Here is a 16,562-nt window from a genome sequence, read left to right as displayed (position 1 = left end):
TGAAGACCCCCGAGACCCTTTAAGACCAAAAAGACCCTGAGAACCAAAAGACCCTGAAGACCCAAAAATCCCTGAGGACCCAAAAGCCCCTGAGGCCCCACAAGGCCCTGAAGACCAAAAAGGCCCCAACGTCCCCGAGGACCCAAAAGACCCAAAAGTCCACAAAAGACCCTGAATACGCCAAAGTCCCTGAGGATCCAAAAGACCCCAAACACCTGACCCAGAGGACCCAAAAGACTCAGATGACCCAAAAGTCCACAAGGACCCAAAAGACCCCAAAGGCCCTTTAGACCCCAAAGACCTTTTAGATCATTTCCATCCCTTCCACCCTTCAGACAGATTAGACAGCTAAGACCGTTGACCATTTCGACCACTTCGATCTTTTTATATTACAAATAAATTTCAAATAAATATAATATTTCCAATATGACAAATATATTTGTACAAAATCAATGTGTGTATTATGATTGGTGTAAATCACGACAACAAAGCAAATCAGTAAGGTCAATCTCTGTGACGTGCAGGAGGTGAGCATAGCGAGCCGATCTACACTAGTGGACCGTGAGCCAAATTCAATAACATAGATGGATTAAATCCATACCAAAATAACAAAATATATAAAGACATCTAGATAAACAAACACAAAGGGATCCTTACTATAATTTACGGACTCGTGTTTGTGTGTGTGAGGGGGGTTTTGTTTGCCGCGCTACTCCTAAACTTCTGGGCCATTTAAATCCAGACTTGTTGCAGAGGATCAGCATGACCCCAATTAATGTATAGGGGTGTTTTTATCTTTGCCAGTGGTCTTGGGGTGTGATGGGGGAACGTAAATTCTCTATGTAAATGTGTATCATGTAGCGCCACCTCCAGGTTTTCCCTGGTATTATGTCTTCCCCATTTACAGCACAGTTCTCCTGTCCCCAAGTTTTCCTGTACAGTGAAGTGTTTTGAATTATTAGCAGAAGGTATGTTGTTGCTTCATACACGTAACCAGGGGTATTTTTTGTTTTTGCCAATACAGAACTGCCAGTTGCCTATACACCGTCCAAATAAAGGTATGCGTCAGAAGAACGCGTTGCATGCTTGGAACAAGATCACCCGTCGGGTGGGTACTCTACGAGGAAAAGATAATTACCCACATGATCAGCTTCCAAATAGTTAAAATTTGTCAAAAAAACAAAAAGACAATTTCAAAGATTCCCTCACAATACATTAATTATTATAAGTGGACCTCTTTAGGTCGTTTGGAAATCTATCCATCACACCATTCATTGGTGATTTAGCCTTCACTCATCATTTCCCTCAGCTGTAAGTTCCCTGACACTCACACATACATAGTATTGAGATACCTTCAGGGAATGTCACATCTGCATCATGTGGGAAACCAATGGAGTTGTTGGAAAGCCACAGAGATTCCTGGTTGCACAGTATCAGATGCGTATTCAGAGTGAACTCCAGAGAAACTGGATCACTCACCTGAGAACACACGTGATAAATAAGGCTCAGTATAAAGATCGTTAAATTTAAAGAAAAAAAAGAGGACATCAAAGCCAGACTTCTTTGTTTCCATGCAGCACAAGGCTGTCGGGCCGCATCATTGGCTTAGGGTACGGCTGTGTTGCTGATGCAGTACCCTATGCTGGTTATGGCAGGAATTTCTAATTTGGCCAGGGTGCCGGCAATAGGTCGCCTACTCTTGGCGAAGGACACCGTGGGATCTTTAATGTCCACCAGCGAATACTGGCACACGGGACACCCGTTTAACATCCATCCGAGGGCACACACATTGATGAATCACCTTGCCTGTCGATAGTTGGGTCAGGATTCCAACCCAGGCTCGACAGTCGAGAGGCGAATGTGCGTATTTCTGTCAGGCCATTCTGTCAGCCCCAAAGCCAGACTATAGCAGTTGAATAAATACACAGTTGTGTAGCCTTCTGAACTAAACTGAAATAAACAGGAGTTGTACGGCTTTATAAATCATGATTCATATTGAGAACATGCTCGTCAAGTTGGTCACTGTTCCTGGCCTTAGTGACTCATCATTTGTGCAGAGGTGGAATAATGGAATAACCTATTGTTTGTATAATACTGTGATGATGTGATGATATAATACTTTTTTTAAATTCTTCGTGTGTATGGACTTTGTGTCTGCAATACAGTTGAAGAATTAATCTCAGCATTTGCCCAATAAGTTTTTGCAAACTTATACAAGATTAAAAAATTCCACATGTACTGTGATCACCATATCAAAAGTATCTGCCGTTTCCCAGCCACTGTGGCCATAAGCAAAGATGGCCATTTCATTCTCACAATGGGCTTCATATTCTTCTTAATTATGCAGCATCTCATTGCTATATGCAGTTATAGTACTTGTAGAAACCTACTACTACGACTCCTCGTTTACTGACAATTTCCCCATATTCTGGGATTGGTCGGTGTTGGTGTAAACCCAGTTGGATATTTCATAACCTTCAGGAAACCTGCCTGTTTCACCCAGTCTGGTCAATATACGATGCCATTTGACACATTGTGGTTGACTCTTAACTCAGAATGGGCATGAAAATTCACCAAACAGAGAGAAAAGTGGATTTAATATATGATTTCATTTCATCATTATATAACATGCCGCTATAATTGCAAAATGTGGTTCAATGTTTTTTGTTAACCCATCAAATTATGATCCAGTCCAGACTATATAGCATAGTAATTGGTGGATTTGTTAATCGTCCTCATTGTCGTCGTGTATCATGTGAACAATCATTCCATGCCTGTTGAAAGCGGACGTGAAGTGGGAAGGCGAGAGGCCTCTGAGGGCTACAGCCACTGGAGGGAGAGAATTCTTGATTGGAAAGGGCTGTGCAGGGAAGCAGGTGAAGCATGTAGACCCCAGAATAGTCCCTCAGCTGAACACACACAAGGAAATATACAATGGCTGTACATTATTAAAATTTCCCCTGAAAAGTTTGTCCAAGTACACAATAAGAGAGGCCAGCACTGACATGGAACCCATGGTACAATCCTGACCTAATGTACTAATAATTATATGCTTCCATTGGGAAGTAGTATCAAGATCCTCAGGAGCTCACATGCTGAGTATACCACGCGCGATGTACAGAATGCAAAAGTAAGACCACGATCCTTTATTCAGCTCTCATAACAATTAAATACAATCAGTATTTCCTACACTCTACATCCTCTGCAACCCCCATCCCACTCCAGCCAAGACAAATTCCACATGTTACTCAAAATATTTCTACTTGAGTTAGGGAGGGATAAGTTGAGAAAATAAAACTGACTGAAGAAAGAGGGAATGGAATTGAATGGAATGGGAGTGGAGTGGAAGGTGAGAAAAAAAAAATACATTGGAAATTGAAATATACAGGATATAAGCACACCTACTTCCAAATTTCCAGTTTTAACTTCATGAGTCGAATTTGCTTCTGTATCCATATTGTCCACCCTGTGTGTTCTCGCCACCTCTCATCCCTTTCCCTTATTTGTCCATGTCTCCCTCTATTTTGTCCCGAAATCCTGCTGTTGGTGTGTCCCTCCTCTTTTTTCCTGTTCCTTTTGTTCTGTTGCATCCTGACACGTTCTATGTTCTAGCTCTTCGACGAGCCTTGACTTTGTATCCAAAAACAGGAATGGTAGGGATACATTTTATGTACATAATATGCAGATTTCCTCTTACCCAGCTTTTGCAAACTTGTGAGCCGTCAAATGTAAGGATTGCATTTTGACATCGTTTTCATGACTTTCCTTTCATATTGCAAGATGATCACCCTATCAGCACCACTTACAAATGGAGATCTAGTCATTGTTTTGCAGGTCAGGTTTGCCTGACCTCTTGCTTAATTGGGAAACCAATATGTCCCACTTAATGAGTTTGTTGCTGTATCTTATGAACACATAAGCCAAGGTAACACCAAGGCAGAATGTTACCTGCTTGCATTGTTGTGAAAATGAGATTATGGAATTAGAGCGATTAGGGCAGTGTGAAAATGACTTACGGCAAAGTCAGACATGAAACTCCAAAGCTGCAATGGCTGATGAAAGGTGGCTTCACTGCGCAGCAGGCGCAAAGAAAAGGTCAGACCAGGGTGAGCAGCAGAGGTCACGAATGAGGTCATCGATGAGGCTATGAGGTTGAAAAGTAACCAACCATTAATGCCATTTCCCTCATTATTGCATGTTGCCGGTTCTCAAATTTTAGGACACAATTACATTAATTTTCGCCCTGATGTTTGACAGGCATGGTGATAAGTGGTGGAAAAAAAAACTTCGCTCAGAGGAGGGATTAAGTTGATTGTCTAGTGTTCCTCCACTTACTTGAGGATGTTAATAATTCCACTTTTTGCTGGCCTTTGAGCAGATCCCACAGACAATTACAAATGACTTTCTCACTGTCTGCTCATTGCTTGTGCTAACCACACTGATAGGTAGTGCCAAGTTTTTGTCCCCTCCAAAAGATAGTGTGTGACATGTTGCAGCATCCTGCATTGCAGATTGTCCTGAATAGAGCTAAGAAGCTGGGGTTTCAGGACAGCAGTCATGTAACAGTGTGTGGCCTATGAAGGCCTATTTGAGTACCCATGAAGCCTGTAAGTTGGTTACTGTACATACCTGGATGCGAATGTACGAAAGTGCCATAGAATTGTGTCTCGGAGCGGAAGGTGACAACTAGACGGCCAGCATCATCAATCCGCATGCTGGTGAGATACACAGCACCTGGAAGCAGAACATGGTTAGGTGGATGGCTTTCTGTGCTGTGCATCTTATTAACTTATGCCCAATCTATGTATAGATGGGTAGGCAAATGGATAGGTGAGAGAGGAGGTTGGGGGATATGAAGAAAGGTAGATGGATTGATTTTAAAAAAAGAGAAGATCTAAGTGGATGAGTAGATTAATTCAGAATGAACATTGAGGCAACAAGCAAAGGAAGACAATCAGATTGATCAGACCTTGCAGCTCAGCCTCAGGTGCACTGCGTATGCCATCAGACCACAACACAGAAGTGTCATACACAAAAGTGAGCACGAGTTCGGTGTGCAAGTCGAAGTGCTGCCAAGAACCAGGCCCCACCAAGGAGAACACATAAGAGACGTAGAGAGGAAGGCGTAATGTCACGTATGACTGGACCAGGTCTCGGATCTGAGCAGAGATAACAAGAAAAGGTGTGGAGAGAAAACCAGAGTAAGGTAGCATGGCCTTTCCCTGAATTCCATTTCCTGTTCAGTGATAAACACATTCTGCCAACTTTTTCAAGATCAAATTGCACCTCTATCTATATCTTTATAACCTGATTTCACAGCTGAGAAATCATCAATCATGGGACTTCCACAGCAGTTATAGCCCAGTGAAACATCATAAAGAAACATGGTGGGCAACCTTTACAAAAATAATTTAACAAGAAAAAGAGCAATCAGAGATTGCAGACTCTCGCCAGGACTCGTTTTGTGTAGTGCATTTTGTTTGGTGTTTGTGTACCGGTGTGTCACCTAATTAATGAACCATAATTAGAAATGCCACTTTATAACTGCTTGCAGTGATGACCGGGTACCAAGATGTCCCGCTTTGATGCAACCCCGCCTTGATTGGCCACCTGACACTGACTCACGACGTCTATTATTATTATTATTCAATTTAATTCAGAATTGGATTAAAATAAATTCAAATCAAATGGAAGACCAAATCGGTACAGTCCTGCATTGGACTCATCAGAAGGAACCCGAACAAGCAAAAAGCAAAGATGAAGTCATCAGGAGGAACCTGGATAGGATTCACATTTCAGCTGCTACTCCTCTACCCTCAAACCCATCCAGGCACTGCCAAGTGAGCCCAATTAAAAATAAATAAATAAAACAAAAACATCCCAGATCAAAAAATTAAATAATTCTGGCTGCCAGACCATGTGTCCGATCAAGTTGAAATTCAAAACACGTATTCCCCATCACCACTAGATCATAATTGGGAAGTTTCACATCAATTGATCAAGCGGTTCCAGAGAAACGTTATTTCATATTTTTCTTCAATCCAACATGGCTACAAAACCATGTGACATGAATTATCCTGAATAAACTTGTACACGCATGCCTTGGGGAATATTTGCGTGAAGTTTCCCTGCGATCTGTCCAGCCGTCTGGAGAAGAAGATTTTGATATGTTTTAGGGTAAATCCAATATGGCTGCTGAACCATGTGACCTATGACATCATATGTATGAACACTTTGTTCCACGTGGATAGACGGTCATATGTGTAAAGTTTCGCCTCAATCTGTTCAGCCATTTCAGAGAAGAGGATTTTTGAAGGTTTAAAAAAAAAGAAAACATCAGAAGGCTGGTGTTGGCACAGTGGTTAGGGCAGCGGCTTAGGATCCAAGAGGTCCTGAGTTCAAGCCCCGTTGAGCCACTGAATTAATACACCAGGGGGTTGACTCAGCCTGTCATCCTTCCAAGGTCGGCGAAATGAGTACCAGTATACTGGGCCGGTGTATACCCCGGTTAAAATAGGTGTACCATATCCCTGTGTTGTAAGAGGCGACCAGGGTTGCATCAGGAAGGGCATCCGGCGTAAAACGTGCCAAATCACTATGCGGATCATACGGATGATCCGCTGTGGCGACCCCTAACGGGAGCAGCTGAAAGAAGAAGAAAAAAAAAAGAAAACAATACATGGCTGCTGAATCACGTGACCAATGATATCATCAAAAAACAAATTGTGGACCATTTTATCCCTAGATGACCCTCAAAAATGTTTATACTGATCGGATGTAGCCTTCTACATATGCAAATATAATGTCATAACGAAGGCACCGATGATGTCATTAAAAAAGTCACACTTATTCCACATGAGGGGTACTTGCTTGGTGCCAAGTTTCAATTTTTTCCTTGGTGACGTTTGACATGTACGTATGACGTGGTGACGTATGACTTGGTGACCAGGTGACGTATGACATGACAATCATCATTGCAACATTCTATATGAGTAGTCGCACCTATGGTGAAAATTTCGTCTTAATTCGACAAGCGGTTGTGGAGAAAAACACGAAGGTTTAGTGTGGACAAACAAACAAACAGACAGACAAACAAACAAGAAGAAGACGTCATGCAAAGCACGATACTTGCAAAATCCATAAAACAGATTTGACCTCAAAAAAAATTGCTGGTTTAATTAAATGACCAAACAAGCAACTCCTCTTCAAATTTCAAGTGAATCAGAAGAAAATTGACAATTTTAGAATTTTGCCCGATGTTGACCTTATGGCGCATGCAGACCTCGAAAATAGTTGGTGGTTGAACTCAGTGACGTGATTTACAAATTTTCTTCAAATTTCAAATTGGGATTTTAGAAATACTGTTGTAAGCCGGGTATCGGTGGTGAGCACGGCTGCTAGATGGAGCTGCAGAGTCGACTCCACCGAACACCCGGAATTTAGATCGTACCTTTTCGGAGAGCTGTGAAAGGTACGGTCCCTCATAGGACCATGAACCGTCAAGAAATCCACCAGGTGGTACAGGGTTATTTGCCAATCTTCAAAATACCTAGAAGACCACGTGGTGATCTCACGAGGATTCACACCCTCAACGGCGCTTGTACAGAACGAGCCAGTACCGTACTCGAACCGTGCGTGACCCGAGCGGACGGTCACCAAGCTTCCGTCGGTCCAAATGTCCCTTTACAGCGGCAACAGCCTTTATAATACACCAACACACGCTATGCTAAGCCAATGGAAGAAACACAGCAACGAACTGATACATTTAACAAATGTATTAATTTTTAAAGGGGGAGGGGAGCACGTAAGAAGGCAGAGTTATCCGACTACTGAAGGAATAGCAATTTATGTACAAGCACTTATGCAGTTTTACTTAATGGACTGGTGCCACACACACACACACACACACACACACACACACACACACACACACACACACACACACACACACACACACACACACACACACGAACCGGTGGCCACAGCTTTTATTGAGGCCTCCAGCTCGGAGGGAAAGGCGAGCTGAAGACCAGAGCCTGCCTCGGACCTGCTCACCTCGTGTGGTCTTCGAGCTGGCGGGGTGGCAGGACTCGGACCTGTCCACCTCGTGTGGTCTTCGAGCTGGCGGGGTGGCGGGACTCGGACTTTTCGCATGTGAGGCGAACGCGATCTCCACTCGTGTTCCCTGTTCCTCTCTCCTTGTTCACCAACAGAGACATGGTGCGCAACCGACTCATGGTTCTCGTCCAGGAAGGATCTCGATCATGAGGAGGAGGAGGAGAAGAGAGCTTCGGTCCGAACGCCCCGCACCCTTATTCACCCTGTCCGGGGGGGGGGGGAATGGGGCCGCCTTCACCCTCCCCGCTCTCCCTCACTGGATGGTTTTGGCGCGCAAAATGCGCTCGTCGCCCTGTCATTGGCCAAAATGAGTGGCAAGTCCGTCGATTGGCCCGGGGGCGTGGTGACGTCACATGGACCGCCTTGCTCACCATCGTGGGGTCTGATTGGCTGAGCGGCGGTCACCTCCCTCGTAGCACGCTGATTGGTCGAGGGCCGCCGTGAGGCTCCTCCATGAACTCCGCCCACCTATGTGCTGACACGCACGTAGACAATGGCGTCGGCCAGAGCGAGGTGAAGGTGAAGGTGATGCTGGTGTTGTTATAAAAATGTAAAGAAAACCCTGACTATCAAATTCGCAGTGCATTTACATTCAATTACCCATTAAACACGGGACAGCGAGCTATCTATCCACATTAACTTATCCAAATAACTGTTCTATAGGACCTGTATGTTGTGTGCTCATGGCTTCCAGATTCGCAACAATACCGCCTATAGTTGTTGACGTTGGGCCTATGTTGACGTCTTGGTCCTTGTTGATCTCAAAAATAATTAGTTGGTTGAATTCATCGACCTGAAATATAAATCCTCTTCAAATTTCAAGTCAATCGGATGAAAATTGAGGATTTTAGAAAAACTACCTTAGTTGTTTACCATTGGCCTATGTTGACCTTTTAACCTTTTGATCTCAAACACAATATGCTTCTTCCTTATCTCAAACTTTACCATGTGGTCAAGTTTCGTGAAGATTGGTTGAAAAATGTGACCTGTAGGCGACAAACAAACACACAAACAGACAGACAGATAGAATAACAAAATCGACGGACCAATATACTTGAAAAATCTTCGATTTTGTAAGTACCAAACAGACAAATGGACCCAAATGCAATAACCTCTCCTTCGGCGAGGGTAACAAAGGTACTGTTAATAGACCAACTTTTTGTCGAAGAACGATGATTTTTTTTAACATCAACAAGCATGTGCAAGCGGAAGAGACAGTCAATTTAATGTTCCCTTTGACTGATGTACTCTGCAAAGATGTGGTGTTAACAATTAACCAGTATGCAGCTTTATATTTGGATCTGCAGTTCCTGCTGCTTATCAAAACGAGAACGAGCAATCAAAGATTGCATACCCTTACCTGGACTTGTTTTGTATGGTTTTATAGTACGTATTTTATAGACGTACTCACACTCTAATTGTACCATAATACTTTATGGATACACTCATTTTCTAATGGGAGATATTTTATAGAGAAACTTGGTTGAACAAAGATAACTGTTTCCTACTGGCAACCACGAGGTGGCGTTTGTGGCCTACGTTAGCACATTCTGTACAGACAAACAGAACCAAATGCAATACCCTCTTCTCTCATGAGGGGAATGAGAACCTGACAGCTACGAGGCAAACTATTGTGATGGTTTTGCGAAGCCGTCACTTCCCAGGGTAATGGCACACAACATCCAGTGGTTCCTGCGATAGTTATGCTGGTATTATTCGTTTTAGATAGCTCTTCTCTTATATGTAATGGGTTTATGGCTCATATGCATTGTGCGGGATTTAGGTGGGTTTTTTTTTGCTGCTTTTTCACATATTTTGCTTTGCTGCACACACGAGTCTCCTTCATGCATGCATGCCAAAGACCAGAGCAACAGGCAATCATTAGCATATGCGTGCCAAAAACATTCAAATCACGCACCAGAACTCAACAAACATCTAACCTCAGTCCTCACCATACTTAAACATTTGCGAGAATTTGGAGTGAATGAGGCCATTTCAACCACCAAACACTCGCATGGGCGGGGCCAGCGCCCTGGTAATCATCCTCGCACCAATGGGTGCACTGGAAAACACCTATCACTCCACCTGATCCATTTACAAGCTCCTCCCCTGCCTGGTGATGATAGCTGAAATTCGAAGTTTTCTATCCAGGTGAAATGTGAATCCTATCCAGGTTCCTCCTGATGACTTCATCTTTGCTTTTTGCTTGAATGGGTTCCTTCTGATTACTCCAATGCAGGACTGTTATGTACCTATTTGGTCTTCCGTTTGATTTAAATTGAATATATTTTAATCCCATTCTAAATTCAATTGAATAATAATTTTAAAAACATCATGGGTCAGGGTCAGGTGTCCAATCAAAGCGGGGTGGCATCAAAGCGGGATGTCATGGTACCCGGTCATAACTGCCAGCAGTTATAAAGTGACAGTTCTAATTATGTCTTGCATTAATTCCTAGTGCATGCCGTAGGTGCATGCCCGTACGTGCGTGGCCGTACGTGCAGACCAAAAAAAAAACTTTCAAACTGCGTGCCAGAAAAAACAACCACACAGGCCGTTCCTTCGCTCTCACGTACCCATACGTGTCGCCGTACGTGCAAAAAAAAAATTCAAACCGCGAGCCAGAAACGACAACCACACAGGCCGTTCCTTCTCTCCTCGCGTTCTCGCGACAACCACACTTCCATGCACAGGGTTAATTAAAATCCAAATTAAAATCAAGTTTACCTCCCTGTCTTTGCTTGCCATGACATTCGCTGCCATGTAACCGGCACGGCCCGTGACATCATCGTCGGCTGGCCGCGCACTGGCCTACGCAGTCACGCCTACGCAGCAACGTGCCATGTCATTGGTTGGTAAATAAATGGCCATAACTTGGGAAGCACTTGTCCGATTAATATCAAACCTTGAAAAGGCACATCCTCAGGTCCCCAGCAATATAGCTGGCAAGTTTCAATGAGATCGTACCAGTGGTTGTCAAGAAACAGCAGTTACAGACACACACACACACGCACACACGCACACACGCACACACACACACACACACACACACACACACACACACACACACACACACACACACACACACACACACACACACACACACACACACACACATTGCTGGAATTATAGTTGGATGTAACACACCAGTATACAAGGACCACACAAAATACACCACACAAAACAAGTTCTGGCGAGGGTGTGCCATCTCTGATTGCTCTTTCTAGTTTGCTTTGTAGTTTCTGTGTTTTTTTGCACTCTATGTAGTTGCAATGGTTAACTACACCAAGTCCTTCTGTAACACTTTTTCCCCAATCATTTTGCTTTTTCTCTGTCTCAATCCTCTTGACCTTTAACCCATTAACTCTGACCCTCTCTGTGAAAAACACTCAGGTCCTTACATGATCCCTGACCACAGACCACACCCTGAAACCCCTACCTGTGACCCACTCCCATCTTATATTAACCCTTGCCCCTATCGCTCAGTCACAGGGTTAATACCTAAAACTTCAGCTTCTACTTGCTTCCTATGGCAGTTAGCATCCATCAATCAAAATATTGTTCATTTAATTTGTTGAGTAATCATATATACCCGAGTTTGTACAATATATTGAAAAGGATTGAATCACCAGGTTATGGCGTTTGACCCTCAGCAGACTCTCTAATTACCAGCTTCCAAAACTTTCATCTCATACAATGCCAACAAGGGCACTAACTACATCAGAGGCTTATCTCAATGCAAATAATGATATAAGCAGTCCTAACTTGCAACATAATCCTGATGAGAGGTGCTTAAGCTGGAATTATTATCCATAAATTATTTGGAGAAGTTCACCATCTTTCAGATTTCAGCAGCATTGCTGTCTAGTTGGAGCAAAAGAGACCTCACAAAATGATGATGAGTTGTAGAAAACATGATATTGTTCTGCTTACCTGTCCATCAGTTGTGACCTTGCCACCACATTCTGTGACCAGCTCTGACATGTCGAAGTGACTGCTAAAAACCCATAGGCAGCCGTTGAGGTCAAGGTTGCGATAGAAATGTGTGGTGCTGTTGCCACGTAGAGCCACGCTGTCCCAGTATGGTCTCGCATCTGTGCCACGCAGCGCTGCGCCAGAGCGGGTGTTCAGGAAGCCAAAGCGGGTTGGAATATCATTCACATCCAAGAGGTTTGAGCACCTGATTGAGAAATTTCAAAATTGCTCTTTCTTCATCTGAGACATGATCACAAGCGTACACCATTTATCTTATTATATTATACCACACAACTTTGTAGTTATGCAAAGTAATGAAAGGTTAGATTTTATGTTTTTAAACTACAAAGAGAAGAGAAAAGAGGACTCGTTTTCCAAGTAGCTGTGATGACTGCCACAGAGGGTCCAGAAAGGAGAAAAACATGAGTTTTCTGGCAGTATCCTGATTATACTTACTCATTTTTCCACAATTGCATATGCAAATATATAACAATGTGATTCACTCCACCAATTTAAGCAAAGAGTAACAAATATTGGAGTCGGCCAAGGCAAAGGTTACCCTTTCAAAAGGGTGGGGTTATCCTGACAGTTCACTCAGGCAAATTGGCAGGGACTGCAAGCAGCCATCTCACTTCAGGACTGGTCTCCTACATATACTGGCCCTAATATTAACTCAGTCTGGGAATTCTTTCACAGAAACTGGCTCCCTCTTAAACATGGATCCATCCCACCTCATCTTCAGTTCCGTTATCCGACCCTTCTTTCCGCCCATGGTACGGGAAGAAGGGGAAGATAACTGAATCAGGTGGTGAGACAGTTGCTCTGAAACAACTTGCCTTCTCTTCCTGGAAAGCAAACCTGACCAAAGACAATCTCAGCTCATTCCACAAAGCCCGCAACAAATGTGTGTCCACTCTCAGGAGAGCTAGAAAACAACATCTATCAAACACTGAACAGCCCCTCTGATCCACCAGTGTCTTACCTGTGGCTTGCAATGCGTGCCGCACTTGGGCTCAGGGTCAGCTCAAAGTTGGACAAGGGCTGAGTTGAGATCACAGGCAACATTCCTTGTAAGGTGGGAAAGTGGGAAGATAACATCACAAGAGAGTTTTCTTTTTGTGCATATTAAAAAAATAAAAAAACAACAAACAGCAACTAGATATTTGTGATTACAAAGCGATCGCCAGCGACTTACCCTTTGCCCGCAATCCAATGAAGACCATATTTTTTCAGACCACCATATGACCTTGACCTTCAACATTTAGAGATAGAGTGTAAATTAAGAAAATATGTCCCCATCTACAATCTATCCATAAAACTCAACATGAAAATCGGAGGAAAATTATTCGTTATGATCAAAAAGGTGTTTTTTTGTTAATTAGGTTACAATCCAAAAAAGTAGGTCAAAGACACTAATGAAATATCAGGTGCACAACTTCAAAATAGGTCCACAATAATGATGCAAGGACATCTTGAAAGGGCAAGCGGTCTTTGAGATTCTGCATTGCGAAAATCAAGCAATGACAAAAAAAAACACATTTTGTTTTTCAGACCACAATTTATCTTGACCGCATTTTTTTTTTTAAACCGCCATTTGACTTTGACTTTTTACTCTGAGGGGAATGCTATAAATGAAGCGTAAATGTGCCTTGCTCTAGATTATCTAGAGAGGGCAATTTTGTTCCAATCAGACAAACCCTAATCAAGGTATGGTGAAAAATGTTAAATTGTCTTTCAATGGACCATGCCCTTAAAATTAAGTCAAGGTCAAAAAAAATTTCAATCCAGCATACTTATTATTCGCATTATTGATGCTAAAAATTCAATTCTGAAAGTTCCAGCCGGATCCAAAATACAGCTCGGACATTGACAGGAAAGGGGAGAAAACCCTAAATTGTGGTTCAGTACTCCGAGCAGTCCAAGACCTTGCCCTTTAACTCAGAGGGGCAAGATGTAAATGAAGCATAAATTCACCTTCCTCGAGGCTACCTGGAGAGGGCAAGCACTATTGTTTTGTCCGATTGGACAAACCTCAGTCGAGTTTTGGTAAAAAAAAAAAAAAGCTACAATGTTTACAATGGGGTCATGACCTTAAAAAAGGTAAAGGTCAAAAATGTCAACCTGTCTACCACATACCTTTAATGCCCATCAATTATGCAAAATTTCATTCCGAAAGTCCCAAAAGTCCCGAAAGCTGGCTACAAGATAAAGCTCGGAAATTAGGGGTGCAGGAAGAAAAAACATAGGGCCAAACCCCCTGGGCGCTCACCTAGTAGAATAACCAGGGAACCACTGATAGGCGTGGATGACCCACAAAATTGTAACGGAGAAGAAAGTAAATACCTTTAGATTTTTTTTTATGTAGTGAACAAACTTTGGTACATCACGGGTGATAAAGTTTGTCGTCAACTTTTATATAAATTGTGTGTGTGGTTTCAAAGAAGAAAGCAAATACATATTTTGGGCGTCAACACCCCCCCCCTCCACACCCCAATAAAACCTCTTAGACCACAATTTTTTTAATGGTGTGAACAATCTTTGGTACATCACGGGTGATGAAAGTTATGATAAAATTTCATCGAAATTATGTGTGTGTAGTTTCAGAGAAGAAAGCAAATTCATATTTTTGGGGGAAATCCCCCTATATCCCCTTAGACCCCATTTTTTAGCTCACTTGGAACGTAGTTCCGGGGAGCTTATGGGATGGTGCATCATCCGTCCGTCTGTCTGTCCACAAATACTTTCAACTTCTTCTCTGAAACTACAAATTCGATTTCGATGAAACTTTACACACCCACAACCTTCATCATGTGACATACCAAAGTTTGTTCACATCATTAAAAAAATAGGGTCTGAGGTGGTCTACGGACGGAACTAACGGGGTGGGGGGGTTTGCTTCTAACAAAAGAGATATTTGATTTCTTTTCAGAAATGACACACACAATTCTGATGACTCCAACCTCCAACCTGACTCCAACCTTCATTACTTGTTATGTACTAAAGTTTGTTCATGACATATAAAATAATCAGGGTCAAAAGGGTCCTAACTGGGTGGGGGGGAGGGGGTGAGTTGCCCCCAAAATATGCATTTGCTTTCTTCTCTGAAACCACACATACAATTTCTATAAAATTTGACCACAAATTTTTATCACCCGTGATGTAGACTTTTAGGAGAAGGGGATATAAGCAAGGCTCTTTAGCGTGAGGAGAGGAACTGTTTATGTTCAAACATAAGGAGCGGGTTCCTCTGCAGCTGCAGACAGAGAAAGGCATTAACAAACCACGGGAATAACAAGTGATATGACAATATGTGGACGTCCCAAGGTGTGTAGAATTGATAATGCAACTGTTGCTCAGGACCGATAGATTTGCGTTACCCATCTACGCAATTGGTTTCAAACTGCCCAGAGTAATAAAAATACATTCCCTGCACCTCGCAGGCTGGATAAGTGTCAACACCATATTGAAGCATTTCCAGAATGCAGAGATATGTGGCCATCGTCCTGTTTCGCGTCCAAGATTTGTACAGCGACACATCCAAGCGCACTTGCAGTGGTAAAATCAGCACGTCCAGGCAATGGGAAATCTTGTATTCAGTGAGAAATCCAGGATTCTCCTTGAAAGGCATGTTGGTCAAGCATGAGCCGACAGAAGATGTAATGAGCGATATGGTTGAGTCTGTGTCCAGGAAGCCACAAATTTTGAACAGGGAAGTGTCATGATGTGGGGTGGTATTGCTGAAACCTTTTGTACAAACTTGATCCATGGCAATCTGATGGAGATCTTACAGCAAAATGCTTGTGTTGCTTACAATTCAACAACATGGTTCAGGAATCATATATATGCGTGATAATGTCAAAACTCATAGGGCCATTTGAACGAAGAACATTATTGGCAATGCCAACGTTAATGTCATCTCGCCAGATTTAAATCCAATTCAATACCATTAGCAAACTGCAAACGTAATTGCCAAAAAAAGGACCCCCTGTGGACTGCATCGCCATGGATTGCAAAAGAAGGTGATAGAGCACTGTTACAATTTCTGCACATTCCTTAATCTTTTTTTCACTAAATATAATCGTCCGAACAGTTGGGAAAAAAAAATAATCTTAATGCTTTGCTTATATAAATAAATGCACTTAGTTTTCGAAATCGCTAATTTGTTAAAATTTTCAGAGTTCACTATAGATTTTGACATTTATTTAGTACATTTACATTGGACAACTTCAGACAATCGAGATCCGATTCTCAAATCCGATGTAATATTTCGATTATACACTTTAATTCATCCGTGAGGGAAGATCATGTTTCGAAATTAAGGCATGTTTGAATAGGCCAAACAAAATGGCTAATTAAGACACCAGCAAGCTGACAGAGGGCTGACCGAGGATGGCTCCTTGACATAGGATAATTAAATAAGGCCGTTAATTATCTCAAAAGGGGTGTTTCAATTAACTCAAACACCCAAT

The 16,562-nt window shown here is 42.6% G+C and overlaps 1 protein-coding gene across 2 annotated transcripts in view; it reads right to left on the bottom strand.

The window, feature by feature from the left end:
* LOC147017903 (FRAS1-related extracellular matrix protein 2-like) overlaps positions 1 to 16,562 on the bottom strand; it is a 94,954-nt gene that overhangs the window by 10,236 nt on the left and 68,156 nt on the right. For both annotated transcript variants that reach the window (XM_085896976.1, XM_085896977.1), the window contains exons 16-22: positions 13,076 to 13,160; positions 12,052 to 12,298; positions 4,970 to 5,159; positions 4,630 to 4,734; positions 4,017 to 4,144; positions 2,775 to 2,909; positions 1,353 to 1,479 (exon numbers count right to left, since the gene is read on the bottom strand). In XM_085896976.1, coding sequence (XP_085753102.1) covers positions 1,353 to 1,479; positions 2,775 to 2,909; positions 4,017 to 4,144; positions 4,630 to 4,734; positions 4,970 to 5,159; positions 12,052 to 12,298; positions 13,076 to 13,160 — 1,017 coding nt within the window. The remainder of the gene's footprint in view (positions 1 to 1,352; positions 1,480 to 2,774; positions 2,910 to 4,016; positions 4,145 to 4,629; positions 4,735 to 4,969; positions 5,160 to 12,051; positions 12,299 to 13,075; positions 13,161 to 16,562) is intronic.

This window comes from Eptatretus burgeri, chromosome 10 (genome assembly GCF_056783735.1).
Source record: "Eptatretus burgeri isolate ZD-2024b chromosome 10, Ebu_testis_v1, whole genome shotgun sequence".
In the NCBI taxonomy this organism is placed as follows: Eukaryota; Metazoa; Chordata; class Myxini; order Myxiniformes; family Myxinidae; genus Eptatretus; species Eptatretus burgeri.
This window is presented reverse-complemented; position numbering and strand designations above follow the sequence as displayed.